At 42.2% G+C, this 15,602-nt stretch overlaps 1 protein-coding gene across 1 annotated transcript in view; it reads left to right on the top strand.

Annotated features, from left to right (window-relative positions):
* LOC310853612 (neuronal cell adhesion molecule-like) overlaps positions 1-14,533 on the top strand; it is a 44,289-nt gene extending 29,756 nt beyond the window's left edge. Inside the window, exons 24-26 of the mRNA XM_083758004.1 lie at positions 5,107-5,238; positions 6,367-6,445; positions 10,345-14,533. Coding sequence (XP_083614130.1) covers positions 5,107-5,238; positions 6,367-6,445; positions 10,345-10,582 — 449 coding nt within the window. The 3' untranslated portion in view covers positions 10,583-14,533. The remainder of the gene's footprint in view (positions 1-5,106; positions 5,239-6,366; positions 6,446-10,344) is intronic.
* Positions 14,534-15,602: the final 1,069 nt, after the last annotated feature.

Raw genomic sequence — 15,602 nt, forward strand, 5'->3', positions numbered from 1 at the left:
ACGTCAGCTCTGGTCGGCTCGCCCCGTGTCCTACGTTTTTACATGGTGTCATAGGCATGCGTCAGTTGCTAGGGGAAACGAACAACGACAACCATGTCGGATAGTCCGGTTTGCTGGAGGTGTGATGAGGACGCGACGTTTGTTTACTTTCTGTGTAGAAGAAGAACGGAAGTAGTTCTACGCATGCGTGACTTATGTCTATGGTTTATATAAGCGCTGCGTCACACGGACCCCACAAGGACACGCGCCACCTAGCGACCTGGCATATATATGCATGCACTTTGTAGCGTGTTCATTCAAGTGTGCGTTCTCATGTAAATGGTCCAAAAAAATGAGAACGCAACGGGACTTTGACGTGTTATATGGAGATGGTCGCCGTCTAAAAGAGGCCTGAGTGACGTGGCCGTGGTCCTACCTATAGTATGTGAGGGCGTATGGGGTTTGTTAATGGTTTAGTACAGTTACAGTATGAGTCAGATTGGCTATTTCAGACTTTTACAGTTAGAAAATAAAAGAAATGGCATTCTTTGCCATCCTAAAATGTTGATGTCCTCTATGTTCCTATGTGGTACAGTAATACAAATGTGTGTGCGTGCGTGTATGCATGCGTGTATATGTGTGCGTGCGTGTGTGTGTGTGTGTGTGTGTGTGTGCATGCCTTGTCTCACTCTTCTCTGTGTTCTTTCAGACTTCACTGAGCCCCCAACTCACCCAACCTCCCCCGTCACAGCGTCACCTTCTCGCCCCCCGACTCACAAGAGTACACACACCCCCTCCTCCTCCCCCACTGACCCACCCGCCCCCACCCACCCAGGTTTCTACTTCTGATTCCTACGCTGCTATATATAGCATGCGGTGTCACGTCTAGCATTTAGCACGGTAGTTCTCAAACTTTTTAAGTTCAAGGACCCCCAGTTTGGTATTGGCCATGGACCTGGGGACCTCCTGGAACCCTATCAAGGACCCCTGGGGGTCCCAAGATCCCATTTTGAGAATCAATTATTAAGGCTACTTCTTTGAACACAATGGCGACTTGTGATGAGATTCTTATATCATTACGATTACACGGTGCATGGACATTTTTGTCAAGCATTTCCTTAAGTTAATGCTGTTAACGTGATATTTCTCATTTAAAAGAATATTACAAAGTCAAAGCTCTTTATTCCTTTCATCAACCATTGCTATGTTCAGTAACGGAGGTCGCCCTGTGTTCAGGCGGGATACAAATGTAATCCAATCGGGAAAGAGAACCTCACAAAGATAATTTATCAGCTTCAATTTGATAGTGGTCCAGTTCCAATTTCACTTATCCTGTAATCTGTATGACTTCTCTCTCCTGATTGGATGACATTTGAAACTGTAACCGTTAACTTAAGAGTTGTTGGAGAAATGGAATGAAAAGTTATTGGAGAAATGAGACCCCACCCAGATACTGAACGAACACTTCTATGGCTAACACTTGTTTTAACATAAAAATATCACATACGTCGAATGCCTGTACGTAAGTGACGGATTGATTTGCCTCATTGCACAATATTGCTTGTTTAGAGAAAACTGCATAACAAGTTGGTGTTATTACGAGACTTACTAAAATAATTAAGATTGACAATTTGTTTGCATGTCTTATATACTATACTACTATGTGTAGCAAGCAAGCTCTGACACTACCCAGTGGTCTTGTGCTCTCATTGCAGCTGGACAGGAGTGAAAGTTTTGTTTAACTTTTATCGTACAGTATGCATCGTCCTGTACATTCTGGAACAGTAGTCATTTAACACTTGGCACATATTTAACACTTGGCACTTGGCAGTTAACCATTCTTGAGCTGGTGAATTTTAGAATCCTCTGACAAGTGAATAAAATAAACATTCCTTGACTCATAAATAATGCAAGTTAGATTATCAAGCCAAGAATGAAAATGGTGTTTCTTGTTTTTGACAAAGGAGAATATATTGGTTTCCATTTGCATTAGTGGACATTTAGACACCTAATTCGTAACTATTTGCAGCATATTTAATGAATAGAAATGGGATTTACTTCTAATAGAGCTACAATATGATAAATGGGGCGACACAGACACCACAACTACCATTACATGTTTTCTGGTATAGAGCACCGAAGTCCTGACGTAACTCGCTCATCCCTTCGATTCCCCTGGTTCGCGGAAAGTAATTTCTCTATGGAGAATAACATGGGGTGATCTTAATATCGTCTACTATAAGCGTTGTGGTCCAAAAATAAACAAGCTGTCTCGGCGTTATTGTCAGGGAGGTGTCTCTGTATCGTTTGCAACAGTCAGTCACTCATTATATGATACAGACTGCTTCTAGCGAAAATGTAACTAATTCAGTAGCAGTAACATTAGCGTTTTCTCTCAGTCAGTTGATTCTTCATATCCATATGAGTGAAGCGGCCGGGGTGACATGTTTATTTTTCAAACACAGTTCTTATATGAAGCAATCTAAAAATCCTCCTATGGCGATTTCAATGCAACTAAACAAATACATGAACCTGGGGACTGACGCCCTCTACTGAAAGTGACGTCAGACTTCGATGCTCTATAAAAGGTAGCCTATATTACGGGCAAAGTATTGGGACAATGCTTACAGGATAGTAGTGAAGATGAGTCATTGAAATGTTTTTACAAACATTTTGAACTATTCTGAAATAAAAGCCTTCCTGTGTTCTCTCCCATGTGGTCAGTGCGTCCTGCAGGCCCTGTGTTTGGGACCGTTAACACGTCCGTGTTCGAGGACGGCATAGGCATCACGTGGGAATACTTTGGACACCATAAGAATGTATTTGTGGAATATATTGTAGACAACAGTAAGGCTTTACTTTGGTCTTTGCAAGGTCACCAAAAAATGAAATACAAAATAGAAATGCATGCTCATGTGACTTTATCCATGGCTGGCATTTGTATAATTGAACGTATTGAAGACAGGCTGAAATATATATATTTTTATATTATGGGGTCTAGCATAACCAATCTGTGTGGAAGATTGATTGATTTACAGATGGATGTCATGATTTATTGATTTGAAATTAGTTGTTACCCGATTCGTTGTACCCTGTTTGACGGTAAATAATCAGTATTGGACGTTTGGTAAAGAAATACACAAATATGTAGTTTATTTATTTTTCATTTATATTTAAGTATGAAAAGGGTCAAAATATATTTTTTACTTCAGCTTGTCTTTAATGTTGTACTGTAAGTGTAAAGATAAGCGCACACTTCTTTTGCACATTAATTAATTAACAAATGACAGATAACCTGTGCCTCCTAAAAACCACACCCCTCCTCCCCCGTTCCAGGTAAAGAGGACTGGAAGAAGGAGCTGGTAAACGGCTCTCACACACACACCATAAAGGGCTTAAAGCCGGGGACCTCTTATAGGGTGCGCGTGGTCGCTAGCGACCAGGCCGACCCCGTGGTCCACAGGACAGACGAGGTGCAGCTTACGGTGCCAGGTGAGGCAGCATGCCTCCCGGTAGAGAGTTGTTTGTTTTTATTTGCCTGCGTTGTTGTCACCCTCCACATCCCTCCATACTTTACTCCACCTCCCATGATCGAAACCACTAGTTCGCCAGTGCTGTATTTTACAATGGTCCTTTGTGGTGTCGTGGCCTGGCGCCTACGTTTGACCTTGACATGTGAACTTGATGAAGTTGTTGTACAGCAAGTACACCTTCGGAGACATTCTCACTTGTGCTTATATACGTACAAGTGCAATTTAAAGGGATTGTGACATTAAAAAAAAGGTTTTGGAATTGTTCTTTTTTTTTAGGTTTTCTAATCTCAATTGCACCCAAAAAACATGAACTTTTAACATTCAGTAGATTTTCTGTGATCTGGGGTTTTCTGGCTCAAACAGGTGCTCTGATTTGCCGGCAGTAAGTGACATCACTTACTGCAAATCCCATATATGTCAATGGGATTTGCCAGCAGATGTCACTGTTTCACTGTGTTGCCTGTTTTCATTGTAGCTCAAAAGGCCCAAAAAACCCCAAAGAAAACTTCAGACCACAGAAAATCCACTGAATGTTCAAAGTTCAGGTTTTTTGGGTGTAATTGAGGTCATAAAACCTAAAATAAAATAAAAAATAAATGAAAATGAATGTCATAAAACCTTTAAAAGAAAACAAAAAGCTTGCACATCCACTGGAACATCCACTGACCAGTTTGCAGTACAAACTGGTCAGTGACAGGTTAAAATAAATATGGTTAGAGCAAGACACTATCCAGTGTGCACACTTTCAAGTGCAATATAACCACACATGGCTTTGGCTGAGTACCTCAGTATTATGTATGACTCCAGCTGTTAAAATCAGGTAAACAGTAACACAGTTGTAATGAAGCTGCCTGATCTATCCATGCACACAATGGTGGCACCACATCCTAATAGATTTGCTTTTGATTTGTAATAACTGGATTGCCACTGTAACCTTTGAAGAAGTAATAATGTATTAAATGTACAGGTAATAGAATACAATTGTGGTGCTATTTTAATTGTTGCATCATGCACTTCCATGTGTTCTGTTGCTGTCCAATATTGTAAGCCACTTTGTGACCTGTAAGTGATCTGTAAATAAAAACTATTATTATTATTATTACACACATTATAAATACACAGGTCAATATGCCGTGAATAAAGCCATTGTAAAGTACTGTAGCCATGCTAGTGAAATCATCTGCTATTTTTTCCCCCCCCATTGATTGTTTAATTTGACAAAAACAATGAATTCAATACTCAGGGAGCCATCGCATGTCATCTTGTTTTAATTCCCATTTCAGCACTTCATCCAGAGATTAATTTGTTGTCTCCTCTACACAGACTCCAGACTCATCTTATACAGTATACGTGTCCCAATCCTTCCTCTGTTTTCACAGCTGGAATAACACTTTCCCCTTCTCTCTCTCCCTATGTGTCTCTGTGTAACACTTTCCCCTTCTCTCTCTCCCTCTGTGTCTCTGTGTCCCTCTGTGTCTCTCTCTCCCTCTGTGTCTCTGTGTCTCTGTGTCTCTGTGTAACACTTTCCCCTTCTCTCTCTCCCTCTGTGTCTCTGTGTCCCTCTGTGTCTCTCTCTCCCTCTGTGTCTCTCTAGCTGCAGCCAGTCGTCAGGTAGACATAGCCACACAGGGCTGGTTCATTGGTCTGATGTGTGCCATTGCCCTCCTCATTCTGGTTCTCCTCATTGTCTGCTTCATCAAGAGGAATAAAGGGGGGAAATACCCAGGTGACATGCACGCACACACACACACACACACACACACGCACACACACACACACACACACACACACACACACACACACACACACACCTGGATCGGACACACACATGCATGCACATAAGTAGACCTTTTTAGCGTTAAACCTCATGTGATCTGTCTGTTGTTACCAGTGCTGTGTTATTAAATTGCCAGTATCCACACAAGCACTGTGCAGGAGGATGCTAAACGCGCACAGTCTTAGTAGTGGTGCCACCTCACGGCAGAAACATCATCATTAACAAGACAAAAGAGTGGCCACACAAAGTAGCCAAAGTGCCGATTATTTGTATCCACACAAGCACCTTACATAATATACCACTAGTATAAAACGTGATTACAACATTATTGCATGACTAAATCTACAGGAGCCGTTATGGCATCGTAATGGCTGATTTTACTCTTGGTTTCACACGTAGTTTTAATTGACAAAAGTAACACTGGCTGCCGCTGTGTTATAGTTGTACCATTATGGTCAGTTTTATTTATTTTATTTTATTTATTTATTTTAAACCTGATGTAAAAAGCACACCACACAATCAAGCCTATGGTTTCAATGCCCTTGAAGTGGTTATGAACATACTATACTATACGCTAGCCTCGGAAACCCAGACGTTTTTATTTCCAGGGAGAAAAAAAAGTCTGGATCCACTTCAATACGGCATAGAGTAGCGCAAACGTCGATCTCTCTGCTGATTTCTGATCGTCTGCACCTTTGTTAACCCATTGATGCCTGGTGCAACGTATACGTTGTTCTATCCTTGATGCCGGCGCGCTCTCTGTGTCTCATCAGCTATTGCTATACATGTAGCAACATAACTATTTAAAAAGAAATCATCAGAATTTGAAGGTTTTCAGAAACCTTAGGTCAGGCCCTAGAAGGCGTTCCCAGATTCGGCCTCAGGCAACAATTTTGACGCACACACGCACACCTGTACACACACACACTCCTCTCTCTCTCTGTCGCTCTAATTAATTATGTCCAGCAGCTGCGCACAGTTTCTGCCGGCGGATCCTGCCGGGAGCTGCCTATGCCATAGAAAGCGTAGGTGAGTTCCAGGCTAACTGTATGCTAACGTCCATCCTCTACTCTCCAGTAAAAGAGAAAGAAGATGCTCACCAAGACCCAGAGGTCCAGCCCATGAAGGAGGACGATGGGACGTTTGGAGAGTACAGGTGAGACAGAAGAACACGTGACAGACCTCAGAACAGAACCCTACAGATTCTGGTGACCCCTGACCCACCCTAGCACCACCCCCACCCTCAGGCCAAAATATCAACCTTGCATTACACGATATCTCATAATGAATAGCATTTTTATGGCGCTTTTCTATGCACTACGTGCCTACTCAAAGCGCCTTACAATGGTTCATTCATTCATACATTGGGAGGTGAAGCGGCAAACAGTCGACGCCAGCGTCCTCACTTCCCACCCCCAATCCAACCCTTGATGCTGAGTGTCAAGCAGGGAGGCACTGGGTCCCATTTTTTAGAGTCTTTGGTATGACCCGGCCGGGGATCGAACCCCCGACCTCCCAGTCTCAGGGCGGACACTCTAACCACAAGGCCACTGAGCTCATAACCTAGTAATAGGCAGATTGCAGGATGAGCCCAATTGGTTTAGGTGAGCCCGATGGCCTTTGACCCTTCTGACACAATTTGTGTCAGTATTGTATAGTATCTAAAAATGACCATTATTATTACTCTAATACTAGTAGTGTACAAATGGAACCAAATGGACCCATTTGAACACTCTCAGAGTTACAGGCCTGTTATGGTGATTCAGGGCTAGCTCTTTAGGTGTTTCTGGTGATATTGTGTGAGTGGCAATAATTACATTTTAACAAAAATGTCCACCACAAGCCACCATGGCGATGACCCCTGTCCAGAAAAGGGTTCTTAGCTAATGACGACAAAAATGTCCACCACAAGCCACCATGGCCATGACCCCTGTCCAGAAAAGGGTTCTTAGCTAATGACGACAAAAATGTCCACCACAAGCCACCATGGCGATGACCCCTGTCCAGAAAAGGGTTCTTAGCTAATGACGACAAAAATGTCCAGGTACATTCTGCAATGTTTATCGAATATCGAAAAAAGAAAGAAGGAAACATGATATATTGATAATACATGATAGATTTTATGAAAACGGATCGAGGTTCATGTGGGCTTGATGTTGACATGATTACAGTATTATTACGACTACACCAACTACATCAAATCTCTTCGCCAAACAAATTAGGTGCTCACAACGTGTAGCAATGCAACGTGTTGTGAGCTTGTAGATCTGCTATTTTTGCAGAATGTTCGTCTATTTTCGACAGAGGTTTGTCGATTTATGGCACGCCCCAAAATATGGATGCGTAGGATTCATGTAGTTAATCTCTCTTTCTCTTTTTTTTTTTTCTTTTCTTTTTTTGCAATGTACATTGTGTAAGGCTAATCATTGTACCACACTTTTATTGCTGTCATTATACTGTTTGGATGTAGAATGACAACTGTTTGACCAGAAAGCAGAGGCTCTCTCCCCACCTGGCTCCTACCTTACCAAACATTCACTAGAGGCAAGACAAAGTCTACATACACTTATCTTCTGTTCTGACCCTCATAACACACCCCCAATTGACCAACAAACTGACCCGCTAATCAATGTCCATATCGAGTCATTTCATCTAATATCTCTTGGTATTCCATTTGAAATGTTCTGATAGTATGAGATGGCATTTTCACACATGGTTAAAAGGATTTGATTTGACAGGCAAATCACACAAATTAATGTGTTTATTGTTCAAGGCTCTTTCAAGTGTTTGGCAGTTCCCATTTCACTTTCTCCGGTGAAATTGTGAAGTCATATGAACCGTCCAAAACTGCAGTCATCATTATGTGCTTTGCCCGAGTATAAAGAATTTATACTTTGTCATACGCGGTATACGATGCACCAAGAATAGTCAATCAACACACCTCACAACGTATTGCACCATGCATTGTGAGGTTGTATAGATAGTCTATTTTCGGCATGCAGCATGTGTCACCATCGTATGACATTATGTCTAAGCCTATTGTCCTACTATATTGTGTGTTAAATGTGCCATGGCTGTGCCAAGTCGCAGAGTAGACTCTTCTGTGGCTGCATTTCATCATGCATTTTTGTCTTTTGTTTGTTTGGGGACATTGTAGGTCCATGGAAAGGTAAGATAGCATGGCAATGCTCTAGACCAGCATGCCATACTGTAGCACACACCCTGCAGTATACAGCCCCCTGCTGCCCCGGGTATGTGTGTACCTACCTCTATATCAGTCTCCAGTAGTCTAACTAGAGGCAAGAGATGCATTGGTAGTCAAAGAAAAGTACATTGACCATCATGTTATAACAACCATCTTAACATAAACTCGAACATTAACAGGCACTAAAGTCGACCGCTTCTCCTTTGCAACAGACCCCCGCTTCTGTCATTTTGCCTTGTTTTATGTTTTTGTTTTTGTTTTGTAATGCGTATTTCAAGCTGAAATGTATGACATGGTTGACACTGACTAGAGCTTGCTATTGTGGACAATAGAAGATCATGTAAATCAGATTAGAGCTGGTATAAACAATAGGTGTTTTGATGTTGAGTGAAGACAAAATAAACTACAGTACCATCATGTGCATTTTGGATAAATGATCGATATCCCTCTCCATGCATGAAGTCTGACCTGATTTTTAAAAGTTGCATCGTAATATTAATGTATGTGAACGCGCACGCGTTACCGAGATCCTCTCTTAACAGTGCTCACCCAACCCTGGACCACTGGTCACTGAGATCCTCTCTTAACGGTGCTCACCCAACCCTGGACCACTGGTCACTGAGATCAACTGTAAAACTGAGATCAACTGTTTCACAGACACCTTGCTGTGCAAATAAAGTACACTGTACAATCCTCAGTGTTAACTTTCATAATAATAATAATAATAATAATCTTCATTTGTAAAGCACGTTTTAAAACAGCGTTGCAACTTAACTATAAAAAACAACATAAATAGAATGAATAAATAGAGACACAATGAAAGTGCATATTGGGATACAAGTGTGTAAGAAACAAGAGAGCATGAAATGACGAAACCACAACAAAACAGACAAATCAGGTTGTAAATCGGGTCTATGAAAGTTCACTTTATGTATTTGGTCGGGACAGTGCACAAGACAGGTGAAATACATACACATGAGAAAGTTTAACTATGTTGGATTTAGTGAAAGCTACTTTCCACCCGTATTCCCTATAAATTCAACAGACAGACATTATACAGACATTAACATAAGTTAACTACAACATAAGCAGTCAACAATAGATCACATCAACAATTATTTAAAAAAATGGTGTTGCTAATGCTAGCCTGATTTAACTTTGAGAGTGAAACAGACTTTTTTTACCATTGTACACTCTCAGAGTTACAAATGTATATATTAACACTGAGGACTTTACTTACTGCGTACTGATTTTAAAATAAGTATAACGGCTAAAAGAGGTCCAAGTCTATAGACCCCTTTAGACTTTAGGTGTTATTGTTGGTCTTTGGCACAAAACACTTCTCTCAACTGGCTCTTTTCCACTCCAAAAACTAAGTGAACCTTTCCATGCCATGTAACGTATTCCATGGTTTCTTGTTTTGTTTCCAGGCGCTATGGCTCTGTTTGAAATAAGGTTCTCAGAACCTAACCCAGAGCTCAGAACGTATACTTTAAAACTCTTTTTACAATGGTAAAAATAGCATATCTACAAGCTCACAACACGTTGCATTGCGTCATGTTGTGAATTTGTGGCTAGGCAATTTTCACTTATTTTATTATGTTTTCTTTTTTTACATACCTTCCTTCGTGGGTTCTGGAAAGTTTCAGATTACGAAATGTTTTGGTCGAAAAGAGCCGTCTGGTTGAATCCTGGGTTTTATGACCACTGCGGGTGAATTTGAAAAAGCTGTGGATGAACAAACCTGCACACACACTCTCTCTCTCTCTCTCTCGCTCTCTCTCTCTCTCTCTCTTTCTCTCAATAACCTCTCCCCTCCCCTCCCCTCCCACCCGATCCGCACTCCACAGCGACACTGAGGACCACAAGCCGCTGAAGGGCAGCCGGACGCCGTCCAACGGGACGGTGCGTCGCGACGAGAGCGACGACAGCCTGGTGGACTATGGCGAGGGCGGCGACGGCCAGTTCAACGAGGACGGGTCCTTTATCGGCCAGTACAGCGGCAAGAGCAAGGAGAAGGACACACACGAGGGCAACGAGAGCTCAGAGGCCCCGTCGCCCGTCAACGCCATGAACTCCTTCGTGTAACGGGGGACAAAAAAAAGAAACATCGAAAAAGCCCCGGGGCTCTCCGACTGTCGCTACGCTCGACGCCCATCTCGTCGTCACCCCAACCTCTAGCCACTGACAGTCGCAGGTTGTCGTGGCGACGGCCCGGCGACGGTGACGGTCACTTTGGATCCCACCCCCTCCCCATGACCCTTTTTTTTCCTTTACCTTTCTTAGTTTGTTTTCTCCATGGTGGCTGTCACTCTGGTGGCCATCGGCATAACCGCGCTGGCAAACACACCTCATCTCGACACGTGTCATTTCATCTCTATACGTGTTGCCCTGATGGTCACCACCCAACCTGCTTCACCTCCCATTAGCCAGCTGCGTGCTCTCTCTCTCTCTCTCTCTCTCTCTCTCTCCCCCATCGCACTGTGAACTCCTCTTCTCATCACAGTCATAATGCTTCAGCAGCAACTGGCCGCCATGAGATCTCCACCATGATTATTTCTGGACAACTTGGAAAGACGGAAGTTTAGACTTTCAGCAACAGAAGTAGGAAGACAGCGGAGGAGTGAAAGGAGAAGGAGAGGCGAAAGCAATACGGAATAAACAAGAAGAATGTAAGAGAAGAAAGCTAACTTTTTTGAATGTTCCCAGACAGAGCTGGCGGGTGTTTTTGTGTGTCCACACTGCGCACATGTATTAGTGTGCGTCTGTTAGTGCCATTTGGTCTCATGTGCAAAACATCTATACTAAACACGATATTACCCAAACATATGTTCTCATGATGTGCACTCAAAGACATAATAACAATTTAAATATTCATCAAAATGTTCAACTCCCAAGCATACTGCATGGAATTAATCTTGGATCCTTCCACAGGCGGAATGTGTGCTGCATTGAGATTGGACGAGGTGCACATTTCCTAGCAACTGTCTATGCCTTTCATGATGTGTGTCGAGTGGCCAGTAGTGTTACATGGGTTATTATGCGGAGATGTGAAGAAAATGAAATGGTGACGATGTCTTTGTGGACATTGCCGTGTGAAAGTGTGACTCGAAGTAGAAGCTAGCAGAATGTCTTTTTTGTAAGGCAGTTGAGCTTTTGTTTGTGTACTGTACTGTACTGTAAGAGAAGGCATAGGACAATATATAGATATCAGGAATGTGCAATCATACAGCACATATTATCGGATCCCTGGCTAAAACCACTCTGTCCCTCCTTATTACGACTAAACCAGCCCGAACTAACACATTGACATTTACAGTAGCATTGGCCTATGTTAGCCTCAAGTTTTATTGAGCTTGATCTGTGCTTGTATTTGTTTGACCTTGCTTTTGTTTTGTGGTCTGATCTATTTTTAGACTGGTATTGTTGCGCCACATTAACCCCTGAAGCTGAAGTAGAGAGGAGGTTGTTCCAGTCTAAATTGCTTTCATCTTCCAAAGATTGGATGAGCGTGGGTCAATACTAGTCAACTTGGTAACTGAGTTGGTAACGTGCAATGTTTGAGGATGGTTATTCACTAGCAGAGATACCGTACACCTCCACATTGAAGCCTTTCTAATGAAGGAACGCGGAAAGACATGGAGGGAAACAATTTCTGGTCCCTGAGAAGTGGGGAAACTGCTTTTACAGCTACACCCAGCTGATGATTGCTCCGATGGCTCTGTTGAGCGCACAGGGGGGAGCTCTCAGGGCTTAAGTGTCTTGCTCAGGGACACTTCGACACGTAGACTGGGTGAGCTGGAGGTCACACGCTCAGCTACCCCATGGGAACATTATCATCTTTCGGTCACCTGGTCACCACTACTACCCCATGATGACCTGCGTTAATAATGAAAGACATCCTCTGTGTTGTCGGACATGAAGAGCTGTTAACGTCATCTCGACTCTTTTTGCGGTCACTCCTCGAACAAGGTAACCACGTACTAATAATCTTCAGGCATACATTGCTCCCGTACTCCCAGAGTATCCAGCTATTACCGCTACTCCGACATAATCTCTGACAGCATTTCCATCCCTCTGCCCCGTGTGTTGAAAAGAAATACAGACCTAAAGAAAAAGAGAGTATGGACAGATTAAGGGGGTGGAGGATATATTTTTAAATATTTAAGCGATGAAGGTGATGTCCAAGAACCTTTCAGCGCGGGTTTCTAGTGCCTTCATGGAGTACGTCAATCATACACATGAACCTGGCCTCTGTAGTTCTCAACATCTAACAGCTGTGTGAAAGCTCAACTAAACTCAGAGAGCAGACAGATGTAACCAAATGGTCTATTTGGTTACATCTGTACAGTCTGAGCTAAATTAAAACGAGTTCTCTTGCTACTAGTAAACTAGTAATTTGCTGTGCAGTCGATACCCTTCATTCTGAACCGTTTGTTCCTGAGCTGTCTTGTAAATAGTTTGTGTAAGCATCCGTGTGCGTGCTTATTAGTAAATAATCCCTTGTAGCCTGTATGGATAGTCCCCACACAGATATTTAAAGGATTGAAAAGTATTGATAATGAGTTTAATCATTTCCAGAATGTGAAACGCTTCGGCACACAGACTACAGACGGCTATGGAAATTGCTTCGCTCAACCTCAACACACAGTGTCTTTCGTCAAACTGTGATAATGGTGTTGTTGTTTAGAATAGCCTAGTGGTTTGACGTACGACGCCATCCACCGCGGTCAGCTTTACATCATTCTCATCTATCTGCAGATCCAGGTCAGGTGAAGCGTGTATAGTAGCTACGAGGTTTATATGTGTGGCTCATCTTGGCATCCTAGCAAGATTCACAGGTGTCCTCATCTCTCCATCCTCCTCCCGACTGACACTCTGAGGAGGAAGCGATCTCCAGCTGCGCCAAAATACTGCCAACCTACGTACCGGGAAACTGCCAAATACAGTTGGAATGACGGTTACTATCTAAGTGTAGCCAATCAAAAAATGGAAGTTACTGGTAGCACTTACAGTAAAGAGCTCAAAGGAAGGGGCTGAGGATTTATATGGGAATGGGAATTGAATGTGGAAGCAAGTTCTATTCCTCTGAATGAAAACGTTTGCTTGTTTCGTCGGGAAATGCAAAATGGTGTATGTGCTGGTGACTAGGTTTATGCATTTAACTGTGTACTTGTATGTGTGTGTTGTCGTTTTGCTGTAAGTCGGAAGCGCAAGCAGAAATGTTCAATGTGTACAAGCACTCAGTGAGTTTTATATTTATCAATGAATGAAGATGGTACATGTGCGGGTGTGTGTGTGCGTGTGTGTGTGTGTGTGCGAGCGTGTGTGTCTGTGTGTGTGTGTGTGTGTGTGTGTGTGTGTGTGTGTGTGTGTGCGAGCGTGTGTGTGTGTGTGTGTGCAGCACATGCATGCTATTGTGTTTAGGCGTGTGTGTGATGTATTGCTTTCTATTTCCATGGTCCACGATGCTGTCGTTTGAAATATTCTGCTTCCTCACACCCATCTCAGATGAACTGCTTATTTCTTATTCTTTAAAAACAAATCTCAACAGGGAATTATGAGATTTTATTTTCAAGTGTCCACACTTCCACGATTCGGGTTTTCATAACTTGCATCAAGTTTTTATGTTTGCAATGCCATCTGCTTTCTGCGTGTAGATATTTTCGGTTGTAATATGTAAATAACGTAATAATGGCTTGAACCGACTGTAGGAGTGTCAAGGGTCAGAGGGGCATGGCCAGTGTCAAAAGATGAGAAATCCTACTGAATTATGGGTAGTGGAGTTTTTTTTATTTTCTTCCGGGGTGACAGGGAGGTGTTGCGCGAGATGAAACCATTACAGTTTTCAACTCTTCAATTTGCTGTGAAGTTTATTATAATTTGTTTTGTTTTCTTTCATTTTTTGGAACTCGTCAGGTAACTTTGCTAACTTAGCTCCAATGTTTCTTGGATAACAAAGCAGAATATTTAAATTGTGACTGAGCTCTCGTGACACCTGTATTGTGTCTGTGTCTGACAGTTCATGCACCTTTTCTGTATTTAACCCATTCTGACCTGAGATCAGATTCATACGAGGTTTCCGCCGGACACACACTGGTCCTGATGAACCCATTCTGACCTGAGATCAGATTCTAAAAATTTCAGTCGCTCTTCGATTTTTCAAAAATAGCAGACCTACAAGCTCGTATCGCGCCACTCGGTGGCGCGATATGAGCTTGTAGATCTGCTATTTTTAAATAGCTAAAGCATGACATGATGCTGACACCAAAATGGGTGCAAAATGGGTGCAAAATGGGTGCCCGTTCAGAATGGGTTAAAGACAAAAAAAAAGCACTCTTGAGAAGGATGTGTCATTTCTCATAATGTCTGTGCACTGTAAAATCCTGAGTTCGTTTAACTCTGAAAATGTACAAATAACATTTGTGCACTCTCTTGACTTTGAGTCATATGGACACATCCAACACTGAGCAGGATTTTACTGTGTACGTCTAGTTTTGGGTAGCATTTGCGTATGTTATTAACTTATGTTGAGTTAGCGTGTGTTGCACGTGCTGTATTAAAAAGCTGTTAATGATGTCCCAATTTAGACATTGGATCCATTGAAAATGACATATGCTTTTTAAGGGAGCAACCTTAAACAAAAAACACAAAACAAAAGTGGAAACAAATACAAATGTGTACTTCTACGGAGCACACAGAAGGACGGACGGACGGACGAATTTGGAGTAACATCGGAGTGTGAATACCCTGGCAACAATGTTTTAGTGACTGGTGACTAGGATAATAATATATGATATAATATGACATTCTGGTTAATGTTGACGTTACATGAGAAGCATGAGAGGCTGTAAAAATGGTTTACTCTACAATATAATATTGCAAAATATTTTGTATTTTAAATGAAGAAAAAAACAAATAAATGTTGGTTTCAGGATTTCAATTTCGGACTATTTTGTTGTTTGGGATACTGTACAAAAGTATGGGTTCAAACATCCATAGGCGCAACATGGACACTGTCAGGTCCAAATGTTAGACTATTAGACTAACAGATGGTGTTATAGATTATGGTATTTCTCTACAGTGGGCTTTAAAGTGCAAGCAAGCA

This window comes from Protomyctophum parallelum (genome assembly GCF_964188405.1).
Source record: "Protomyctophum parallelum genome assembly, chromosome: 22".
Classification (NCBI taxonomy): Eukaryota; Metazoa; Chordata; class Actinopteri; order Myctophiformes; family Myctophidae; genus Protomyctophum; species Protomyctophum parallelum.